This window comes from Octodon degus, unplaced genomic scaffold (assembly GCF_000260255.1).
Source record: "Octodon degus isolate 3935 unplaced genomic scaffold, OctDeg1.0 scaffold00041, whole genome shotgun sequence".
NCBI classification, from domain to species: domain Eukaryota; kingdom Metazoa; phylum Chordata; class Mammalia; order Rodentia; family Octodontidae; genus Octodon; species Octodon degus.
The window spans coordinates 2,545,301-2,563,644 of record NW_004524617.1 but is presented as its reverse complement, the minus strand read 5'-3'; the positions used below and the strand labels follow the sequence as shown (position 1 = coordinate 2,563,644).

At 35.5% G+C, this 18,344-nt stretch overlaps 1 protein-coding gene across 3 annotated transcripts in view; it reads right to left on the bottom strand.

The window, feature by feature from the left end:
- Positions 1 to 18,344, bottom strand: part of Dmd (dystrophin) — a 1,613,500-nt gene that overhangs the window by 657,991 nt on the left and 937,165 nt on the right. For all 3 annotated transcript variants that reach the window (XM_023715436.1, XM_023715435.1, XM_023715434.1), the window contains exon 34: positions 6,247 to 6,458. In XM_023715436.1, coding sequence (XP_023571204.1) covers positions 6,247 to 6,458 — 212 coding nt within the window. The remainder of the gene's footprint in view (positions 1 to 6,246; positions 6,459 to 18,344) is intronic.

The following is an 18,344-nucleotide window of genomic DNA, read 5'->3' as shown; positions in this document are numbered from 1 at the left end:
AAAAATTCAGCTTCCAATATTGTATACATCTTTAAGGTAAATAGGATATTATCAAACAGCATTCATCCCTTCACAAATAATTTAAAATGTAAGGCTTTACTTCAATATTTGCAGTTTCCCCTAATTATTTGCCTTCCAAATAAAATAATTTGAGATCCTTAAATAACCAACATAGTTGCTACATGTAAGAAATGCAAGTTTGAAAATTAATTACATGATTACAGTGTATCTGTTTCAAGTTCCCTAAAGAATGTCTTCAAAACAGAGATTTTTCCAGCCTTGGAAATGTTTATTTAATAATTTGGAAATTATTGGATTTCTTGCTTCAGATAGTTTAAAGTATTATATAGCCAAATCAGCTAGGCTCAAACAAGATTTCACTTCTCTATTGAATTCATGTACTCTTAGCTCAGCCAAGCACAAAACAGCTAATGCCGTCACGTTTGAAAAGCTTTTATGCTGAATTTGACACAAAAGCAATCACAAAGCAGACAAAAAAGGAATTTCTCTTTCAAAAGCTGAAAGGAGAAAAATAAATGAAAACTAGGAGCCTGGGCAAATCTCTCTTGACACTGGAAAAAGAAAATTTAAAATGATCAAGAAATAGTTTTTTTTCCAAACAATCAACTGCCAAGTTTGGGCCAATTGTAATAGCCTAGGGAACAGGTTGTGAACTCAACCAAGCTTCTGCCAAGTGAAATAAATCCCATGGTAATCACTGGTGGCAGTCTGAGGTGCCAATGGCATACTATTTTTGTCTCTTATGGAGGTTTTAAATGGCATAATCTCTCACAGGATTTTGTCGTGGCCTACTGGCAGGGATTTTCATTAGGATGGCAATCTTGTAAGTTTTCCCTAACATCTGTCTTTCTGTCTCATAAGCACATTATTGTACCAGGTATGTTTCAAACATCAAATAAAGACATGTTGTTAACAAAATCAAGTAGTTTCTAACTTCATATTTTTATTTGAGAAAAATTTAGGATTATATAGCAAAGCAATACTTATGCCTACGCTATGGACCTCTCTTAATGGCCTGCTTATTAGTAGTTGATAAAAAAGGCAATTTCCTTTGTGCTCTGCAAAATGAAGAACCTCCCATTACTGTTTCCCTCCACCATGACAAGGTTTTAAGATAGGTTTTTGATAGAGGCAATCTCAGATTTGATTTCTGTTATGTGAATGGATAATCATTATCACAATTTCTTAGCTATTTTTTTCTAATTGGGAGGAACAGCTTTTCAAAATTTCAAAGCAGAAAAGAAAAAAAGGTAAAACTTAATAAAATACTATAAAGAATTTAAAATGTTAATAAAATTATATAGCAACTTTAGTAAGATTTGTGCACTAATACTACACTTAAAAATTAGAATTAAAGCTTTTACATACATTATAAGACAAATATGTGAAGAATTAAAAGACGTTATAGATAAGGAGTTGTGATTATGAACGTGAATATACTCTGCATTGTTAGTGATTGGTTATGTTTTAAGGTCCAGGTACGGTGGTGATTGGTCAACTTTATCTTTGGTCATCTTTGTCTTATGAATTTATACTGAATGTATAACAATATAAATTAACACATTCTTAAATAGAGAACATAAACAAAAATATCCATTTCTAATAGCTAAATATAGAAAAGATGGCTGAGACTTTTTTATGTATTTAGTTCAGGGTCTACAGGGTCTCACTACACAGATCAGACTCATAGTGATTCTTCTGTTCTCAGCCTCCCAAGCTCTGGGATTACAGGTGTGCCACCATGCCCAGCCTCCATCCCTGTCTCAGCATGCCCCAGGGGTTGGGCTGGTAAGCAGACCGGGCATTGAATTTCAGTCCCTGCTTTTGCCTAAGAAGGTGCTTTAATCCACTGAGCTATCTGGCCATTCCCAATGGTTGAGCCATTTGGATGATGTAACTGCTGACACACCATTCAAAAGCAGCTTTTAAAAATTTCAAATTTCAATCATGATAGCAATTATAATACAATGTAGTTTTGTTTTAGGAACTTAAAATGTTTCATGTGTTATGATAAGATTAATCTTGATGGCTCTTTCATTCATTTCCTTTTGCATTTCTTTCCTTCTCTTATTTCATGGTCCTTACACTTCTAAGTCCTAATCATTTTAGCCATCATTTTAGAATTTTTAAGCTTAAGATAATTTCTCATTTGTCAGCTTTTGACGTCTACTGTTCCTAATCAAACTTATCACTATATGACTTTCATGTCTTCCCCTCATGTGTCTCAAGGGTTCAGTCCCAGCTCCTTATCCTGTTAATTCTACCCTCAGCCACATTGATCTATAATCTGACAAATTCTTCATGTACTGAAATCATGGAGAGTATCCTATGATTTAGACCAAATCCTTCAAGAATAATTACATGGATTCTACACTTCATAACCTCAGACCAGGGACTGGGAAAACAATCATTAGAAATTACTAACGCATCTGTGCTCATCCACTAGAAAATTATCATTGCTCAGCAGCATTTCATGTAAGAAAGAATTTTAATGTACCTAAATTTTGTTTCCAACAGAGTTAATAAGAATGAAAATCTTACGTGACTTTCTATCATTCTTGTATAAATGATAATATTGTTCTTATAGCAACTCCGGTTCTTTGACAAAGTGGCTATGACACAGATAGGCTGAAAGCTTATTAATCCCATTTGCTCTTCATGAAATAAAGTCGGGAAAAAGTTCTGATAAATGAGATGTAGTGGAATTTTCGGGCCTGGCTATAAAAACTCTTTGATTGACTAACCACATTTTTTCTTCCTTTCCTGCAGTGGTCTTCAGCATTTATATCTTTAAAGTGACAAGGGCCAGCCAAATAGCTCAGGGGATTAAAGAGCCTGAAAGCAGGCTCAGAGGCTGGGGGTTCATTCCCTGGGCCTGCTATGCTGCCCCCACTCCTGGGGCATGCTGAGACTGCAATTGAGATTGGGCGTGGTGACATGCAGCTATAATCCCAGCACTTGGGAGACTGTAAACAGGCGGATCACTAGGAGTCTGATCTAGTAGTGAGACCCTGAACACCCTGTAGACCCTTCCCTAAAATATAAATAAATAAACAACTAATTAATTAAAGTGACAGTTTTTTAAAAATTAGGAAAAGCTTATCGTTAAGTGACCATTTGAATGGAGCTCCTAAAAAGGGCTTATCAATAACATAACTAAGGAATTAGTATTATTATTTTTATAGTATTAATCTGACAATATTTCAGCATTTATTTCTTAAAGTGACTGATTGAAACATGTAAACTACTTCTAAGAAAGTCACATGGATTTCGTTTTAGATGAAGAAAACACAACTAATGACATAACAAATGTGAGATTCAAATGCTTATTTTAGCAAATGGCAGTTTTACCAGACAAAAAATCTTAAAGTATTTGATATGATAAACTTTTTACCATGTTATTTCTCTCATTTAAATCTCCCAACTTGTTCCCATTATTTAGCATTTAAGGTCTTTTCAACTGACCCACAAAAGCCACATTTAAAAGGAATAAATGCTGGAAAGGGAACCTTCATGGTACTTGGTGAAAGCATAGTACATTGGATGTCTTCTCCCTTTCCTTTCAATTTTGCTCTAAGGAGAACTATCCTATTGAGCTGATAGATATTTGATGAATTTGGGTGGTAAAGAGGAGGAAAAAAAGAAAAAAGAAGAAGAATGGAAGAATAAGTTGGGCTGGAAATCAGAAACTGGGAGGAGAAAAAGAGAGTATGGAAAAATAGGATATATGTTTCAATTTTGCAAATGTATTATAATAAAGTGCACCTTGCCATTAATACCTCTCAAACACTCTCTCTCCTTTGGAACAGATTTGTCACATCATTCTTATCATTCTCTGAAATAGTTCTCAAAGTCTTCTTTTATAGATGTTTTTAGTCACACTATCATGGCTGACTTGTTGTCTTGAATTTATATAAGATAATTACTCCTTATGGATATTTTGGCTTTTGGGATGAGCCACGAGCTGTACGGTACATGATCCACAGAGTAAGGTAGATAAAGAGACATTGTAATGCTTCTGTGGTCTGCCCTTCTGTGGGTGGCACTCAGCAATAGCATTCATCTGTTTTTTTTTTATTTTAAAGAGGAAAACAACAAAAACAAATAACAGGAACAAAGACAAAAGCAAAGCAACATAGAAAAATAAAAATGGTACAGACAATTAACAATGACTATCATATTACATAATGTATCATCAAATTTGTTGCTCCGATTACCAGATATAGGCATGCCAGATTGATCAAGCAATTAAACATTAATTCTTCCCTTCACTAAACTTCAATTTTTTGTCTTTTTTACTTATTATTTTAAAAATTTATTTTAAAGAGAATATAAACATAATAGATGAGACATTAGTGACGATGCACATTTAAAAGAACAAGATAAAAGGTATTCAACAATGATTGCTACATGGCACATTGCTATGCTTAATGAAGTTAGTCATATTGTAGATATTAGCACAAAGAGATGGTGAAAGTAAAAAAATAAACATTAATTGATACTTTTGAAAAACTGATAGAAATTACTAGTATGATCATCTCTGCTATACTGTGTATATATCTACATGGTTATTTCCCTGCCTTTCTTCTTTTCTTTTCTCCTTTCCCTCATCTCAATTGTTTATTCCTTATGTTCAGTTTCTTTCCATTTTACCATAATCATTGAACTTTTCAGAGGTTATTTATTCTTTCATATTCTTACACTAGGGAGACAACGTGTTATTTACACATGTGGGTCTGATTTATTTCAGTTATAAGTATAGCATCTAGTTGCATCCACTCACTTATAGAAGACTCAAGTTTATCTTTTTTTATATCTGAGTAATACTCCACTGAATAAAATATCACATCTTTCTCATCCTTTCCTCTGGTGATGGGCATTTGCGTTGTTTCCAAGATTTAACTATGACAAATTGCACTGCTATAAACAGTGGTGCACATTTATCACTGTGGTAATAGAGAAAATAGCTGGAAATCTTGAAGACATAGGGGTAGGCAGAGAGTTCATGAACAAAAAACAAACTGCACAGGTAATACTTCAAAGAATCAAGAACTAGCATTACATCTTATTGAGAAATTTCTGCATGTCAAAGGAAATCACCAACAGAGTGGAAACACTACCCACAAATTGGGGAAAAATTATTAACCAACAGTCACTCAGACAAAAGACTTCTATTGAGAATATATAAAAAACTAAAAAATATCAGGCCCCTCAAATTGAAAGATCCAATCAAGAAATGGGCGTCTAAGATGAATACACATTTCCCAGAGGAATAAATACAAATGGCTAACAAATACATGAACAAAAGTGTTCTACAGCACTGGCCATTAGAGAAATGCAAATTAAAACAAGACTGAGATTCCATCTCACCCTAGAAAGAATGGCTATCATAAAGAAATCAATTAATAACAAATGCTGGACAGGCTGTGGGGAAAAAGGAACCCTTCTCCACTGCTGGTGGGAATGTATACTGGTACAACCGTTATGGAAATCAGTGTGGAGACTCCTTAGAAAACTAGGACTGGAAATCTGTTTCAACACAGCTATTCCCCATGTGCATCTTTTTCCATTCATCTATTTTGGATCACATCTTGTAAAGACATTCAACAAATAGGATGTTTAGAACTGCTTCAGAAAGTGGCCAGAACAACATGGTACCTGTGTCAGAAGCAAAAGTGAAAATTTTGAGGGGGACTAATGTGTCTTTTAGTATAATAAATTTTTAAAGTGTAGGCATACAATATAATTTTTTGGTACAATGAATCAAATTCAGGAACTCACATTTGCCTGGCAGGTACTGCACAGCTGAGCTAGCTCCCTGCCCCCACTATAATTTTTGATCTACTCTTATACATGTTATCCCTAAGTCTACTTGCACAGTTCTTGCTTTAGGACCCTTAATTAAGGTCAGGCTACTTATCCTAGGAAAGGCTTTAGCCCAAACGGTTGCCTTGATGCTACTCATTAAGTACAGCAAGTGTTCCAACTTTGTAGTGATGTTAAAAGATGCTGCAGTGTAAAAACCAGCCCCCTATATCTAGATCAAGCAAAATTAATTTTAAGATGGAAATTAGCCATCAGTTTTCCTCTAATCTCTGTTCTGACTCAAAATTTTACTGTCCATTACACCTTAGATGTAATTTTCTTTAAATCATTAATTTTTAATCCATGGTAAAATTTGATTCAGTGTAATCAGTCATATTTTAAAATGGTTTTGATACTAACCTTGGTTTCGGCAATTTTCCTCTGGATTGCATCCATCGTGTAAGGATCCTCCTTCCATGACTCAAGCTTGGCTCTGGCCTGTCCTATGACCTGCTCAGCTTCTTCTTTTGCCTCCAGCCATTGTGTCGAATCCTTTAACATGTCATTTAACTGTTGCCTCCGGTTCTGAAGGTGCTCTTGCACCTCATCCCACTGATTCTGAATTCTTTCAACTGAAATGAAAGAAAAAGATGAATTAATAGCAAGCACTAGTTTTGAGAAGACTTTTGAAATTTAACATCCTCATCCTGTCTCACATTTACATTGCTCATCAAAATATTGCTCATTGTGCTACAGCTTGGATGATGAACACAGGATTCTTTCCTTTATTTTGACAGCAAACATGAGTTTTTGTTAAATTATCTTTCTGAAGGTGACCTAAAACATCAGTATATATAGAAAATTTTCTTAATGCTTAGAGCCAAATATCAATCATTATTTTGAAAGGCATTAGAGCAGAACGCCCATATCCCTTTACTCTTACTATGTCAGTGCACATCTGCCTAATTTTCATTATAAGCATCATCATTTTATTATAAGAAGTGTTTGCTTTGTCATCTACTTGGCAGGCTAGACACACCAGGCTATTGAGATCTCCTTACTATACTCAGGAGCAGCTTGGAACCAATGACTAATAATAGCAACTTGGGTATGAATGCACTGGGTCACTTTATCCCACAGGAAATGACACTCCTAGTGGGATAAAGCACCAGAAGCCTGTACTGTTACCCTGCTTGATAAAACACCATCTTTCACTGGCTGCCTTGCATTACCTCTCTATGTGCTTTGCTTCTTTGGTATGTACCTTACTATCCAAATTAACAATTTGCTTTCAAAACTATTACTAGAATTTTTTGAGGAAACCAAATAGCTGAATACGAGAAACATCTTTTAACAATGTCCAAAAACTCATCCTGAGCACATTCTGTAAAACTGGCTTCTATTGAAGCTATGTTTGGTATTTTGATGATTCTAAGATTGAAATCCTATAGATTCTTCTCTGAAATACTTTATTTGGGTATAGTACAATAAACAGGGTTGCTTTATCTAAATATCTTTTTTGTTCTTTGCTGTCTGTATTTTGGATTTTAAATGTTTTCTGGGGGCCTGTGTGTTAAAAACTTAGTTATTTTTCCATGACACTATTGGGAGTCAATTAACATTAGAATGTGCAGCCAAGACAACGAATGTTAGGTCAGCCGCACAAATGCCTTTGTTGGCCATAGTGGGATCCTGGCTTCTTTTTGCTTCTTGCCCACCAGGAAGTGAGCAGTTTCCTCCACCATGCTCTCCTTGCTGGGATGTACTGATTTGGTACAGGGCAAAATTACCTTGAACTAAAGCCTCAGCGTCTGCAAGCCACAGTGAACCTTACTCTTCCCATGTTCTATTAGATATGTTTTCACAGTAAGGGAAAGCTGACTAACACCACCTCTTTCATGCACACCTTTTTGAGGTTCCCCTTTCCATCATGAGTTAAAGCAGCATGAAGCTGAAGAAATGCCAGTGCCAAGTTCATACACTTCTCATCCTTCAGAACCAAAAGCTAGATTAACCTTTTTATAAATTAACCAGTTTTGGCAATTCTGCATGGTAACAGTGAATAGAATAATAAAAATCTTTTCAATATCTCCCTGATGCCTTCTGGAACACCCCTTAGATTTACATACATGTGCCTTTGCTATTTGGCCTTTCTACAAAGGAATAAATCACAGCATAAACAGGCACAATCAAACAACCAAATATTATATAAAAATCTTATAGAAAAAGAACTGTTATTATGGTGAGGAGAAGAGATGAGAAAGAGAAGTACCCAGAAGCAGAGAATCATGAGAAATGACATTGTGAAAAGCAGCAACCTCTTGTCAAGAAACACAGTGTGCCTGTAGCAATCGCATGGGCATGGAATTAGGAAAATAAATATCTTAATCTCATTTTGCTTACTCTCATCAGTTTTCTTCTAGGCTCCCCAGTGGCTAAACTAAATGGAAGCCAGAGGGCCTGGGAGCTCAGTGATGACATATGTCTCCCTCCGAGAAGAGAGAGAAGGTTAGAGAAGGGCACAGACGGGCAATGGATGAACAAATTAAATATATACATCACAGCATCATAACACTATGGCTTATTACACAATGTATGTAAAGTCTGTCTAACTTGCATTAACATGTCAACTGTGTTTAAAGCTCAGTATCTACCTGTCTCTTTTTCTCTAATCTTTAATAGTACTGTTTTATTTTATTGTTATTGTTACTTCACTTGGTAGAGGAATACCTATTATTAGTTGAGGCTTCCATGTAGGTGATTAGTCTTTTATTTAATCTTCAGTTTATAAAATCAATAGTGTAAATATGGCTATAAGAAAGTTGTTTAAAATATAAATGAAATGTGTTCAAGTGTTCTGAAATATTTTTCCATTGGCCATAGACACAATCACCCAATTACACAGTTTCACATCTTCTAGCAAGATGCTTTAGTTTTTACTAGTACATATTAATTATACTAGTTCATAGGGTTCCCTTTGACATTTTCATACATGTGTGTTTCATACATTGATCATATATACTCTCTCTTCCACACTTTTGCCTCACTTCCATCCTCCCTTCTGGCTAGCCTACTTCCCAATCTCTAATCAATGGGTAGGATACTTTAGTTTGCATAGCTGGTACAAATTTAAATTAGCCTGTTATAGGTTATTTGTATTTGAAACTAATGAAATTGATTTTCCTTAAAAATGGGATCTGGTTCCGATTTGATTTACCTTCATTAGCTTTAATTAGCAAGACTTTACTATGCTAAGCAATTTTGTTAGAACAAGTACTGATTTTTACATAAACATAGCATGTGTAGAGTGAATATTTTGTACATTTATCGTTCATTTCAGTGTCATAGAAACAATCTATACTTTGGAAAGGCCATCAGTAGACATTAGAATTAAGTACTTATTCCATTTGTGTATAACTACTTTTAGCTTTGTACCAAAAGGACAACTTTTATAGCTTGTATCATTATTTTTGACAAGCACATCATTTGAATTCTTGTTAAATAATAATAAAGGGTTTTATTTTTTTGCGGAACCGGGGATAGAACTCAGGTCCTTGTGCTTGCCAGGGAAGCGCTTATTCCACTGAGCCATCTCCCCAGCCCCGGTATTTTTTAATATATTCCAGATATTAGTATTTTTTCTGATGAGCAGCTGGAAAAATTGGGGGCTGTTTTCTCTTCAATCTGTTCATTTCCTTTCCTATGCAAACCCTTCTAAATGAGATTCCAGTTGTTGATTCTTTATATGTCTTATTTGATTGGGGCTTGGTTCATAAAGTCTTTATCTACACCTATGTTTTCGACAGCTGTACATATTCTCTCTTCTAGTAGGTTTAGAGTTTCTGTCTTAATATTTAGATCCCTGAACCATTTTGACTAGTTTTAGTCATTAGTATGTGGAAAGCCTGTTTTTCCAGCACCATTTATTAAAGAGGCTACCTTTATTCTGGTGAAGGTGTTTGGCCCTTTTGTCAAATGCATGGTTGTGGAGTATTATTATTATTATTATTATTATTATTATTATTATTCAGGGTCTTGCTATACAGTTTGAACTTGTAGTGATCCTCCTGTCTTAGCCTCCACAGTTTTCAGGCCAGGATGGCAAGCCTGGGGTTTCAGGGCTGGCATGGCATGTGCTACTGGGGATTTAACTCAGGCCCTTAAACTTGCCCGGGAGGAGCTTATGTCACCAAGCTATCTCCCTAGCCCGTGCTGAGTATGTTTATAGGTTTTTATACACCTTCTAATCTGTTCCATTCATTCTAAGATTTCCTTTTTTTCAGAGTGCCATGCTGTTTTTTTTAATGACAAAAGATTTACAGTATAATTTAATGTCAGAGACTGTGATGTCTTGTGCCTTGCCTTTTTCCCCCAGAATTGAATGTGCTATTCTAGGACTCTTCTGGTTCAACATAAATTTTAGGATTGTTTTCTCTAATCTGTGAGTTATGCTATTGGTATTTTGATTGGGATTGCATTAAATCTGTACAACAATTGTGGAATTATAGCCCTTTTCACTATGCTGATTCTTCTTACCCAAGAGGAAGGGACATCTTTCAATTTTCTTTTCTTTTTTTTTTTTAAATCTTTTTTTAATTTTTATTTATTTGTGTGTGTGTGTGTGTGTGTGTGTGTGTGGCCAGCTCAGCCCACCAGGGGGCGGGGCTGGCTGGCATGTGGTGCTGGGGATTGAACCGCGGTCCCTGTGCTTTGCTAAGCTTGTTCTAAGTAGGTGCTTTAGACCACTGAGCCATCTCACCAGCCCTCAATTTTCTTTTCTTTTCTTTCTTTTTGGCAGAACTAGGGATTGAACTCAGGCCCTTGTGCTTGCCAGGGAAGTGCATATTCCACTGAACCATCTCCATAGCCCCTATCTTTCCATTTCCTGATATCCTCTTTGATCTCTGTTTTCAGAGTAATGTAGTTTTCTATATAAAGAACTTTTACTTCCAATTTTAAAGACCCATTCCAAAAATGGGCATATGAAATGAACAGACACTTCTTAGATGAAGTAAAAATGACAAATAAGTAAATGAAAAATAGTTCAACATCACTTTCATTCTACAGAGGCAAATTAAAACAAAACTGAGATTCTATCTCACTCCAGAAACAATGGCTATTATCAAGAAATTAACTATTAATAAATGCTGGAGGAGTATGGGGGAAAAAGAATCCTTTTCCACTGTTGGGGAGACTGTAGATTGGTCCAACCACATCAGTATAGAGTTTCCTCAAAAAACTATAACTGAAGGTTCCATTTGAACCCACTTACTCCTTCTTGGTATCTTCCCAAGAGTTAATACCATCATAGCACAGTGATAGATGCACACTCACATTTGTACAAGCACAGTTTGTAATAGCTAAATATTTGAAACAGCCCAAAGGCCCATCAACTAATGAATGGATAAAGATTTTTTTTTCCCACAATAGCGTACTGCTCAGCCATAAAGAAGGATAAGCTTGAAACATTTAGGGTTAAATGGATATACCTTGAAGCTATACTCTTAAGTGAAATAAATTGAAAACATTTGTGCAAATATCACAGTTTCTCTGGTGGGAGAAACAGAAAGTATAAATAAGGACCAAACCAAATGTATAACAGATATTGTGACTTGGGAAGAAGATACTCAAATGGGAAAGGAAACTAGGTCAGAAGGATGGGGAGAGAAGGCAGAGAGAAAGAAAGGGGAAAGAAAATAAAGAAGAAGAGAATGGGAAAAGTGAACAAAACTTTTGTAAATAAGGAGGGAAAGAGTGGTAAAGGGAAAGTAAGGGAAAGGGAAAAAAGAATTAAGAAATAATATATAGGTACAAATGAAGAATGTGATTGTTATGCATATTTAAAATGTAAAAATGTAATTAAAAAAGAAAACATATCAGGATAAAAGTAAAAGAAATCATAATAATAGAACTATCAGCCACAACTGGTTAGAAGTGCATAGCATAGGAAGATACAATGGCCCACTGGGTTGTATATCTCACTGAGGACATACCATTTTCACTCTTGATTTTAGATTGTACATTGCCATCAAACAATACTTAACTAAGTAGATTTTATAAGGTATAGACTCAACTATCTATACACCTAGTGAGATAGTCACCATTTCATTTACCATCTACTAGATACCAAGTATTATGCTATGTAATGGAAAGTGAAGAGGCCTAAAACAGATTCCCTAGCTTCTGGTTTGGATCTGGATTAGGTAGTGGTTGCCATTCACCATCTACACAAACAACAGTATGTTTAGGGGGAAGAAAATGAGTTTGGTCTTGACGTATTCAATAGCAAGTTTTGAAGATCATTCATATTGGACTATGTTTTCAGACAACTGGACTGAGTGGGCTATAGCATAGCTATGTATTTCAAGAGAGACAGAAGTCTGAGATTGGAAATCATTATAGAAAAGGAAACACTGGAACTACCACTATGAATGCATTCCCTGATGACATATAGGCTTATATGGTTGAGGATGAGTGGTTAACACTTTTAAATGCCAGCAATGTAATAGGATAATAAAAACCATAGTAATGTTTATTCGAACATATAGTTGGTTCAGAGTACTATTTTAAGTTATTTGTACGTAATAAATCAAGTAACTATCACAATCATCATATCAATGTCATTGTTATGCCATTTGTAGATATTTTTGTTGCTACTTTTCTCATTTAATATATGAGGAAATAGACTTGAAAATTGGCCCAGGGACACACAAATACTGACTGGTAAAGGCAACATTTGGTCCTACACGATCATAATGTTCTTAAACTCATGCCACAAGTGTCTTGGATTTGATCACTTGGAATTTCATGGAGAGGAAAATGATTTTAATGGAGTAGTCCAAATCATTTTTTTCTGAGATATCACATAGCCTGTCGTTTTTTTTTTTTTTTTTTTTTTGTACCAAGGAACAAACTAAGGACCCCGCAATTGCCAGGCAGGTGCTTATCCACTGAGCTATCTTCCTGGTACTCACATAACCTGTTTTTGAATTCTTAGACTCAAATGATCCTTTTTTATTAGCAGCCTGTAGAGTATTTGGGACTACACGTGTGTGTCATCTTGTTCAAGTTGGAATGGTAGAACTTTCATCATAGTGCATTGACAAATCTTTATGAATGAAATGTTAAGTTGTAGATTGTCTATCTGAAGTACTTTATAACAAAGGAGTCAAAGAGGATGTTGGGGATAAGGAATGGAATTTCTCCCCAACCCCAAATATAGAAAATTTGAATATAAATGAAGGTCTTGAAGGAAGGAAACAGAAATAGTCAAAAGAGCAAGAATGATGCAGGATGAAGGATTGCCCCCAAGAAGGTGAATCTACTGAATACTCATTAACCCTTCTGCATTTTCACTTTCCCTCTATTTGTATTGTTTCCATATGATAGACTTCTACTAGTCTTATGGGTCATTGGTAATTGGCTTGAACTCATGTTCCTAGCCTCAGTGGTTGATTCAAGGATGATTTTTGTCCCAAGTAAGACCAATTAGAGCTAAAGAATTAATTCCAACACTTTTTTTTTAGCATTTTAGGGAAGGGTCTGCAGGGTGTTCAGGGTCTCACTACTACATTGGACTTGTAGTGATCCACCCGTTTACAGCCTTCCAAGTGCTGGGATTACAGGCACACACCCAGTCTCAATCACCATTTTAGCGTACCCTGGGGGCAGGGCCAGCATGGCAGGCCTGTGGATCGAACTCCCCACCTCTGTACCTGCTTGTAGGTGCTCTAATCTGCTGAGCTATTTGGCCGGCCCCCAACAGCTTTTGTTTATACTATTAAAGAAGGAAACTCACCATTCCCTATTTCAAGTGAAAGAAAAATTATATATCTGTGCAATGTCCTGACACCCATCTTGGGACAATTAAAGGGAATGAAATGAATTTTGTGATGCAGACCCACAAAAGAAAAACTTCAAATGTGGTCATACTGCTTAATTCTTGGATCAGATCTCACCTATGAATTAAATATCCAGGGCCACTGGTCAAGATATTCCTGGATTAGTTTAAGCTGTTGTATATTGAGTGTTCCATTACTATACTACAAAAAGTTCTTACTGGTACAAAGCAACAAACTTTTGATTAAAATACTGGTCTCAAAGGGACTGTGGAATAACCGGTGGAATCATACATGAGGATGCCTTTCAAATCAGAAAAATTAAAACAAGGTTTTGAACCTATTTAAAACAGTCCTTGCAAAGGTAGCTGGATTATAAACTTAATACTCATATAGGAGTTCCTACATAAAAGAGCACCAAATATGTAACAGTGTTCAGATGATGTAATTCTATTGGCTTTACTGGTAGAAAGATATTTTTGCCATTATATATTTTTATTCTATTCCAACTATTTATATGATGTACTCACAATGAAAATGGATGTTTCAAAAGACAGAAATTCAGGAACAAATTATTTTAGGGCATTCGCATATAGGATGGCCTTGCCTGGCTATATTCATGGTCTAAAATGTATTCTAGTCTTTTTCCTTTTTAAGTGAGTCTTTGATAAGTAATTATCTACTTAAATGTCATAATTTCATTAAATGATTTTCCCTGCTCTTCCGTTGTGCAGTTATTTTCTCTTTCCTTGGAAACCCTATAAGACAATCTTTAAAAGCTTTTATTGCACACTAATTTACTTCTTTATATTTCTGTACCCATTCTAGAAAGTGGACACATCAAGGACAAGATGGCATCTGTGGCAGAGGCTATAAGTGTCCCATCTGCATCCCTTAGGCACTTAACTGTGAAGTATAGTGTCACAGGATCCTAGTATAAGCGTTTATTGTACTATAAACCTGTGATGTTGGAGGAGTGAATGCACTAGGAGTGATATATGAGAGTTGGATGATAATTCTGTTCTTTGTGCTGAAAACTGTGAAGATTGTTTTACTAGCTCAGAGGTCCCTCATCAGTGTTGAAAGCCACTTGCCCACTGGTATGGTTTGTGTCTAGGTATCTCCTCAAAGCCTCATGCAGTTATGGGGCAGAATTCTACAGTTTGTGATTAATCCATGTTCCAGTGCTGGGGTTATGGGTGTGAGCACTGCTGGCATTATGGCTGTGATTGCTACACCTGGCCTAGGGGCACATAGCCTGGATGCAACATAGGGGAGATAGGCTTGCTCTCTGTTGCCCTTGTTGTCATTATTCTTCGCTTTTGCTCATATTGCTTTTGTTCTTTTCTTCCTCCATGAACGGCTGCTCTCTGCCATGTGCCACTCTGCCTTGAACACCGCCAGTATGGACTGAAAATTCCACAAACTGTGAGCTAAATAAACCGTTCCTTCCTTAATTTTTGGTGTTGGGTATGGTTTGTCCCAGCAATGAGAGAAAAGTAACTAAGACGCCCACACCATTAATCTGTTTAATAATTGGCTAAATTTTGGCTGTTTTCTTTTTCTCTCTATCTCACTAGTACTTCATGAGATAACCTTACAAATAAGTTAGTTTCACCCTTAACTACTACTCCAAGGTATAATGTTGTATGTAGTACCAAGCACTAGGACTTATATGATAAATTTCAGCAAAGATAGGTGTTTCAAAAGGCAGATATTCAAGAACCAAAGTTTTTTGGTTTTAGTGAATTTAATACTAGGAGAGCCTATCCTAATTCAATATTATATTTACTAAAACATTCTCAGTGGATATCCTAGAGCTTGGCACTATGCAGACTTGTAGTAACTATCAAATCAATTAAATGTGTGGGCTATATCAATTATCCTAATTATTATTTTTGCAGTATCAGGGATCAAACTCAGGACCTTGTGCTTGCCAGGCAGGTGCATAAACTGCTGAGCTCTATCCCTAGCCCCTTATGTCTCTTTGTAATACTGTAAAAATGACATTCCCCAAAGTTACCGTTGCTCAGATCTTGAGGGTTTTTATTGTATTGCAAGTTTACATAATTTCAGCACTAGCTCAAGTCTTTTTTAGTCCCCTCTTTATTTCTCTCACTCATACTCATGATCTCCATCTCAAGCAAAAAATGTTTCATTGTCACCCTTTGGTCCTGACTTAATGGCAATGACATATATATATATATATATATATATATATATATATATATATATAGTAAAATACAACAACATGTTTACTAGTAAGTTATTTTGATCATATGTACCAGTAGAATATCCTTCTCTTACCTAAGATCTACAGATTGGAAGGTAGTGAGCTAGAGAATCCCAAGAGTTAGAATGAATCAATGATCTCTTTTTCTCTCATAGTCTTAACAGAACTGTAAGTTAGAGTGAAAATGTCTGGCATTTTTCTGCCTCAATCTGCCTTTGTAATCAAATCTTAGACCAGGTAATATAGAAAAGGCTCTTTATGTATCAGACAAAGATATTTTACAGGCATTTTCAAGTTCTAGAAGTCGCTTGAGCTGTAAATAATAATAATAACCACAAATATGGTAGTCATTTATGTATAAATTAAAATAGGTGAATACTGAAAAGGCTGCAGAAGTATAGCCACCTGTGAAATAATAAACATTATATAAGAATCTATTCTGAATAACAGAAATTATGGAGAGATTATTTCCTTCATAAAAGGATTCCACAAAAAATTCTCTCATCAGCTTGTCAAATATATTTATTAATTTAAAAAATTTTCTTTTGGTGGTACCAGAGATCAAACTCAGGACCTTGTACTTGCCAGGCAAGCACTTATTCTACTGAGCTATCTCCCAGGCCCCCTTGTCAAATATATTTAAAATACCATTTGACTTGTAATTCCATCCTGGGTATATATTCAACAGAAATCCATCCTTGTATGCAGAAAGGACATGAAATATACTGTTCATAGTAGAAATATTTATAATTGTTCCAAATTAAAAACTATTCCAAATTTCTTCTACTCTGAAATGAAATGAATGGATGTATATATCACTCTCAAACAAACAAGAATGAAAGATTTACAAGTACTACACGTAATAATACAAATGAATGTCATAAAAGTGTTGTGGAAACAAAAGTCACATAGAAGTAGAAACTGCATCATGATACTTCTATAATGTAAAAAAGATGGGGAAAAATAATAGAATGTTTTAGAAGTCAGGATAGTGGTTATTTTTAGGGATGAGTAGTCACTGGAAGTGACATGAAGTTGTTGATGCTTTGGTAATATTCTGTTCCTTGCTTAGGATGTTGTTTACACGGTTGTATCCAGTGTGTGAAAATTCACTGAGTCGCACATTTAGGACATGTATAATTTTCATTATGCATATTTAACAAACAAAAATGCATTGTACATTATTTATTTCTAACTTTCAGGAAACATCTTTTGCAAAATGTGTATAACCAACTTATGCATCATTGGTTATGAATGATAATAAGTGATTCAATGCCTTTGCCATGGATATGACAAAAAGTAGGCCTTAGATGGATGTAGTAAAAATTAGAAGCACTTATTGGATGGTGATCTAGAGCAGACTCACAGAAACAAATCAGGATACACAAACTAATCAAGCAGCTATTCAAATATTTAATAAAAGAAACAAAGTAGCACATTTGATTTATACAGCAGTTCCAAGAGTAATCCCTGCAAAAATATATACAAAATAAAATTTAGAACTTTTTCTTGTATTCTGTTTTATCAAATAATGAAAGCAAACTTGTAGTGTGAGGATCTCTGATGTGAAGCTGTTGTTTGGAACTGGTGCAGTATGGCACTTGGACATCATACAGATTTGGTGATTGTGTATCACCAGGCAACAATTCAAACTACAGAATTTCAACCAACTTAGAACATTTCCCCTCAGTGCTTGGTAGACCAAAGATGCATTATGGCTATGTACTTGGTCACCAGAGCCCATACTGTTAGATTTACATGTGCACCAGGTTCATCTGACATACAAATTGAAATAATAATAAGTTATACCCACATAAACCCAAACAATCTGTGCATGTTGTAATCGAAGAGCTACCCAAATATACACATTCCTGCTCACAGAGGCCCTTTGTGGAAAGCTGTTCAACTGATTTGTGCAGTTAATAGATGCTGGATAATGAAGGGAAATAAATAACCAGTGCTGAGATTCAGGATGACAGACTGGAGCCCAGCATGTGTCCTGATTTACGGGTCCCCAGAAGTGTCATATTGGAAACTCAGCATTTATGTCAAGAACCACAATATTGCAGACAAAGAAAGAGTTCAGTTGATTAAGTACTAAAGAAACATTCACTTCAAGTTTCTAAACTAGCTATGTTTCATTATCTATATACATTCTGGAATAGTACAACTTCCCAGAATGTATATCAATAATGAAACATAGCTTTAAAAATGAAATGGTTGCCTTCTTGAATATATGTTGCTATTAAAAAATTTTTTTTTTGCAGAACTGGGGATTGAACTCAGGCCCTTGCACTTGCCAGGGAAGTGCTTATTCCACTGAGCCATCTTCCCGGGCCCCCCCCCAAAATTTTTTTTTGCACCAAAGATATTGCCCAAGAATTAGAACATAGTGCAAGTTTTCGAAAGCAACCTTGATTATCAGGTTTTTTTTTTAGTTGTGGCAA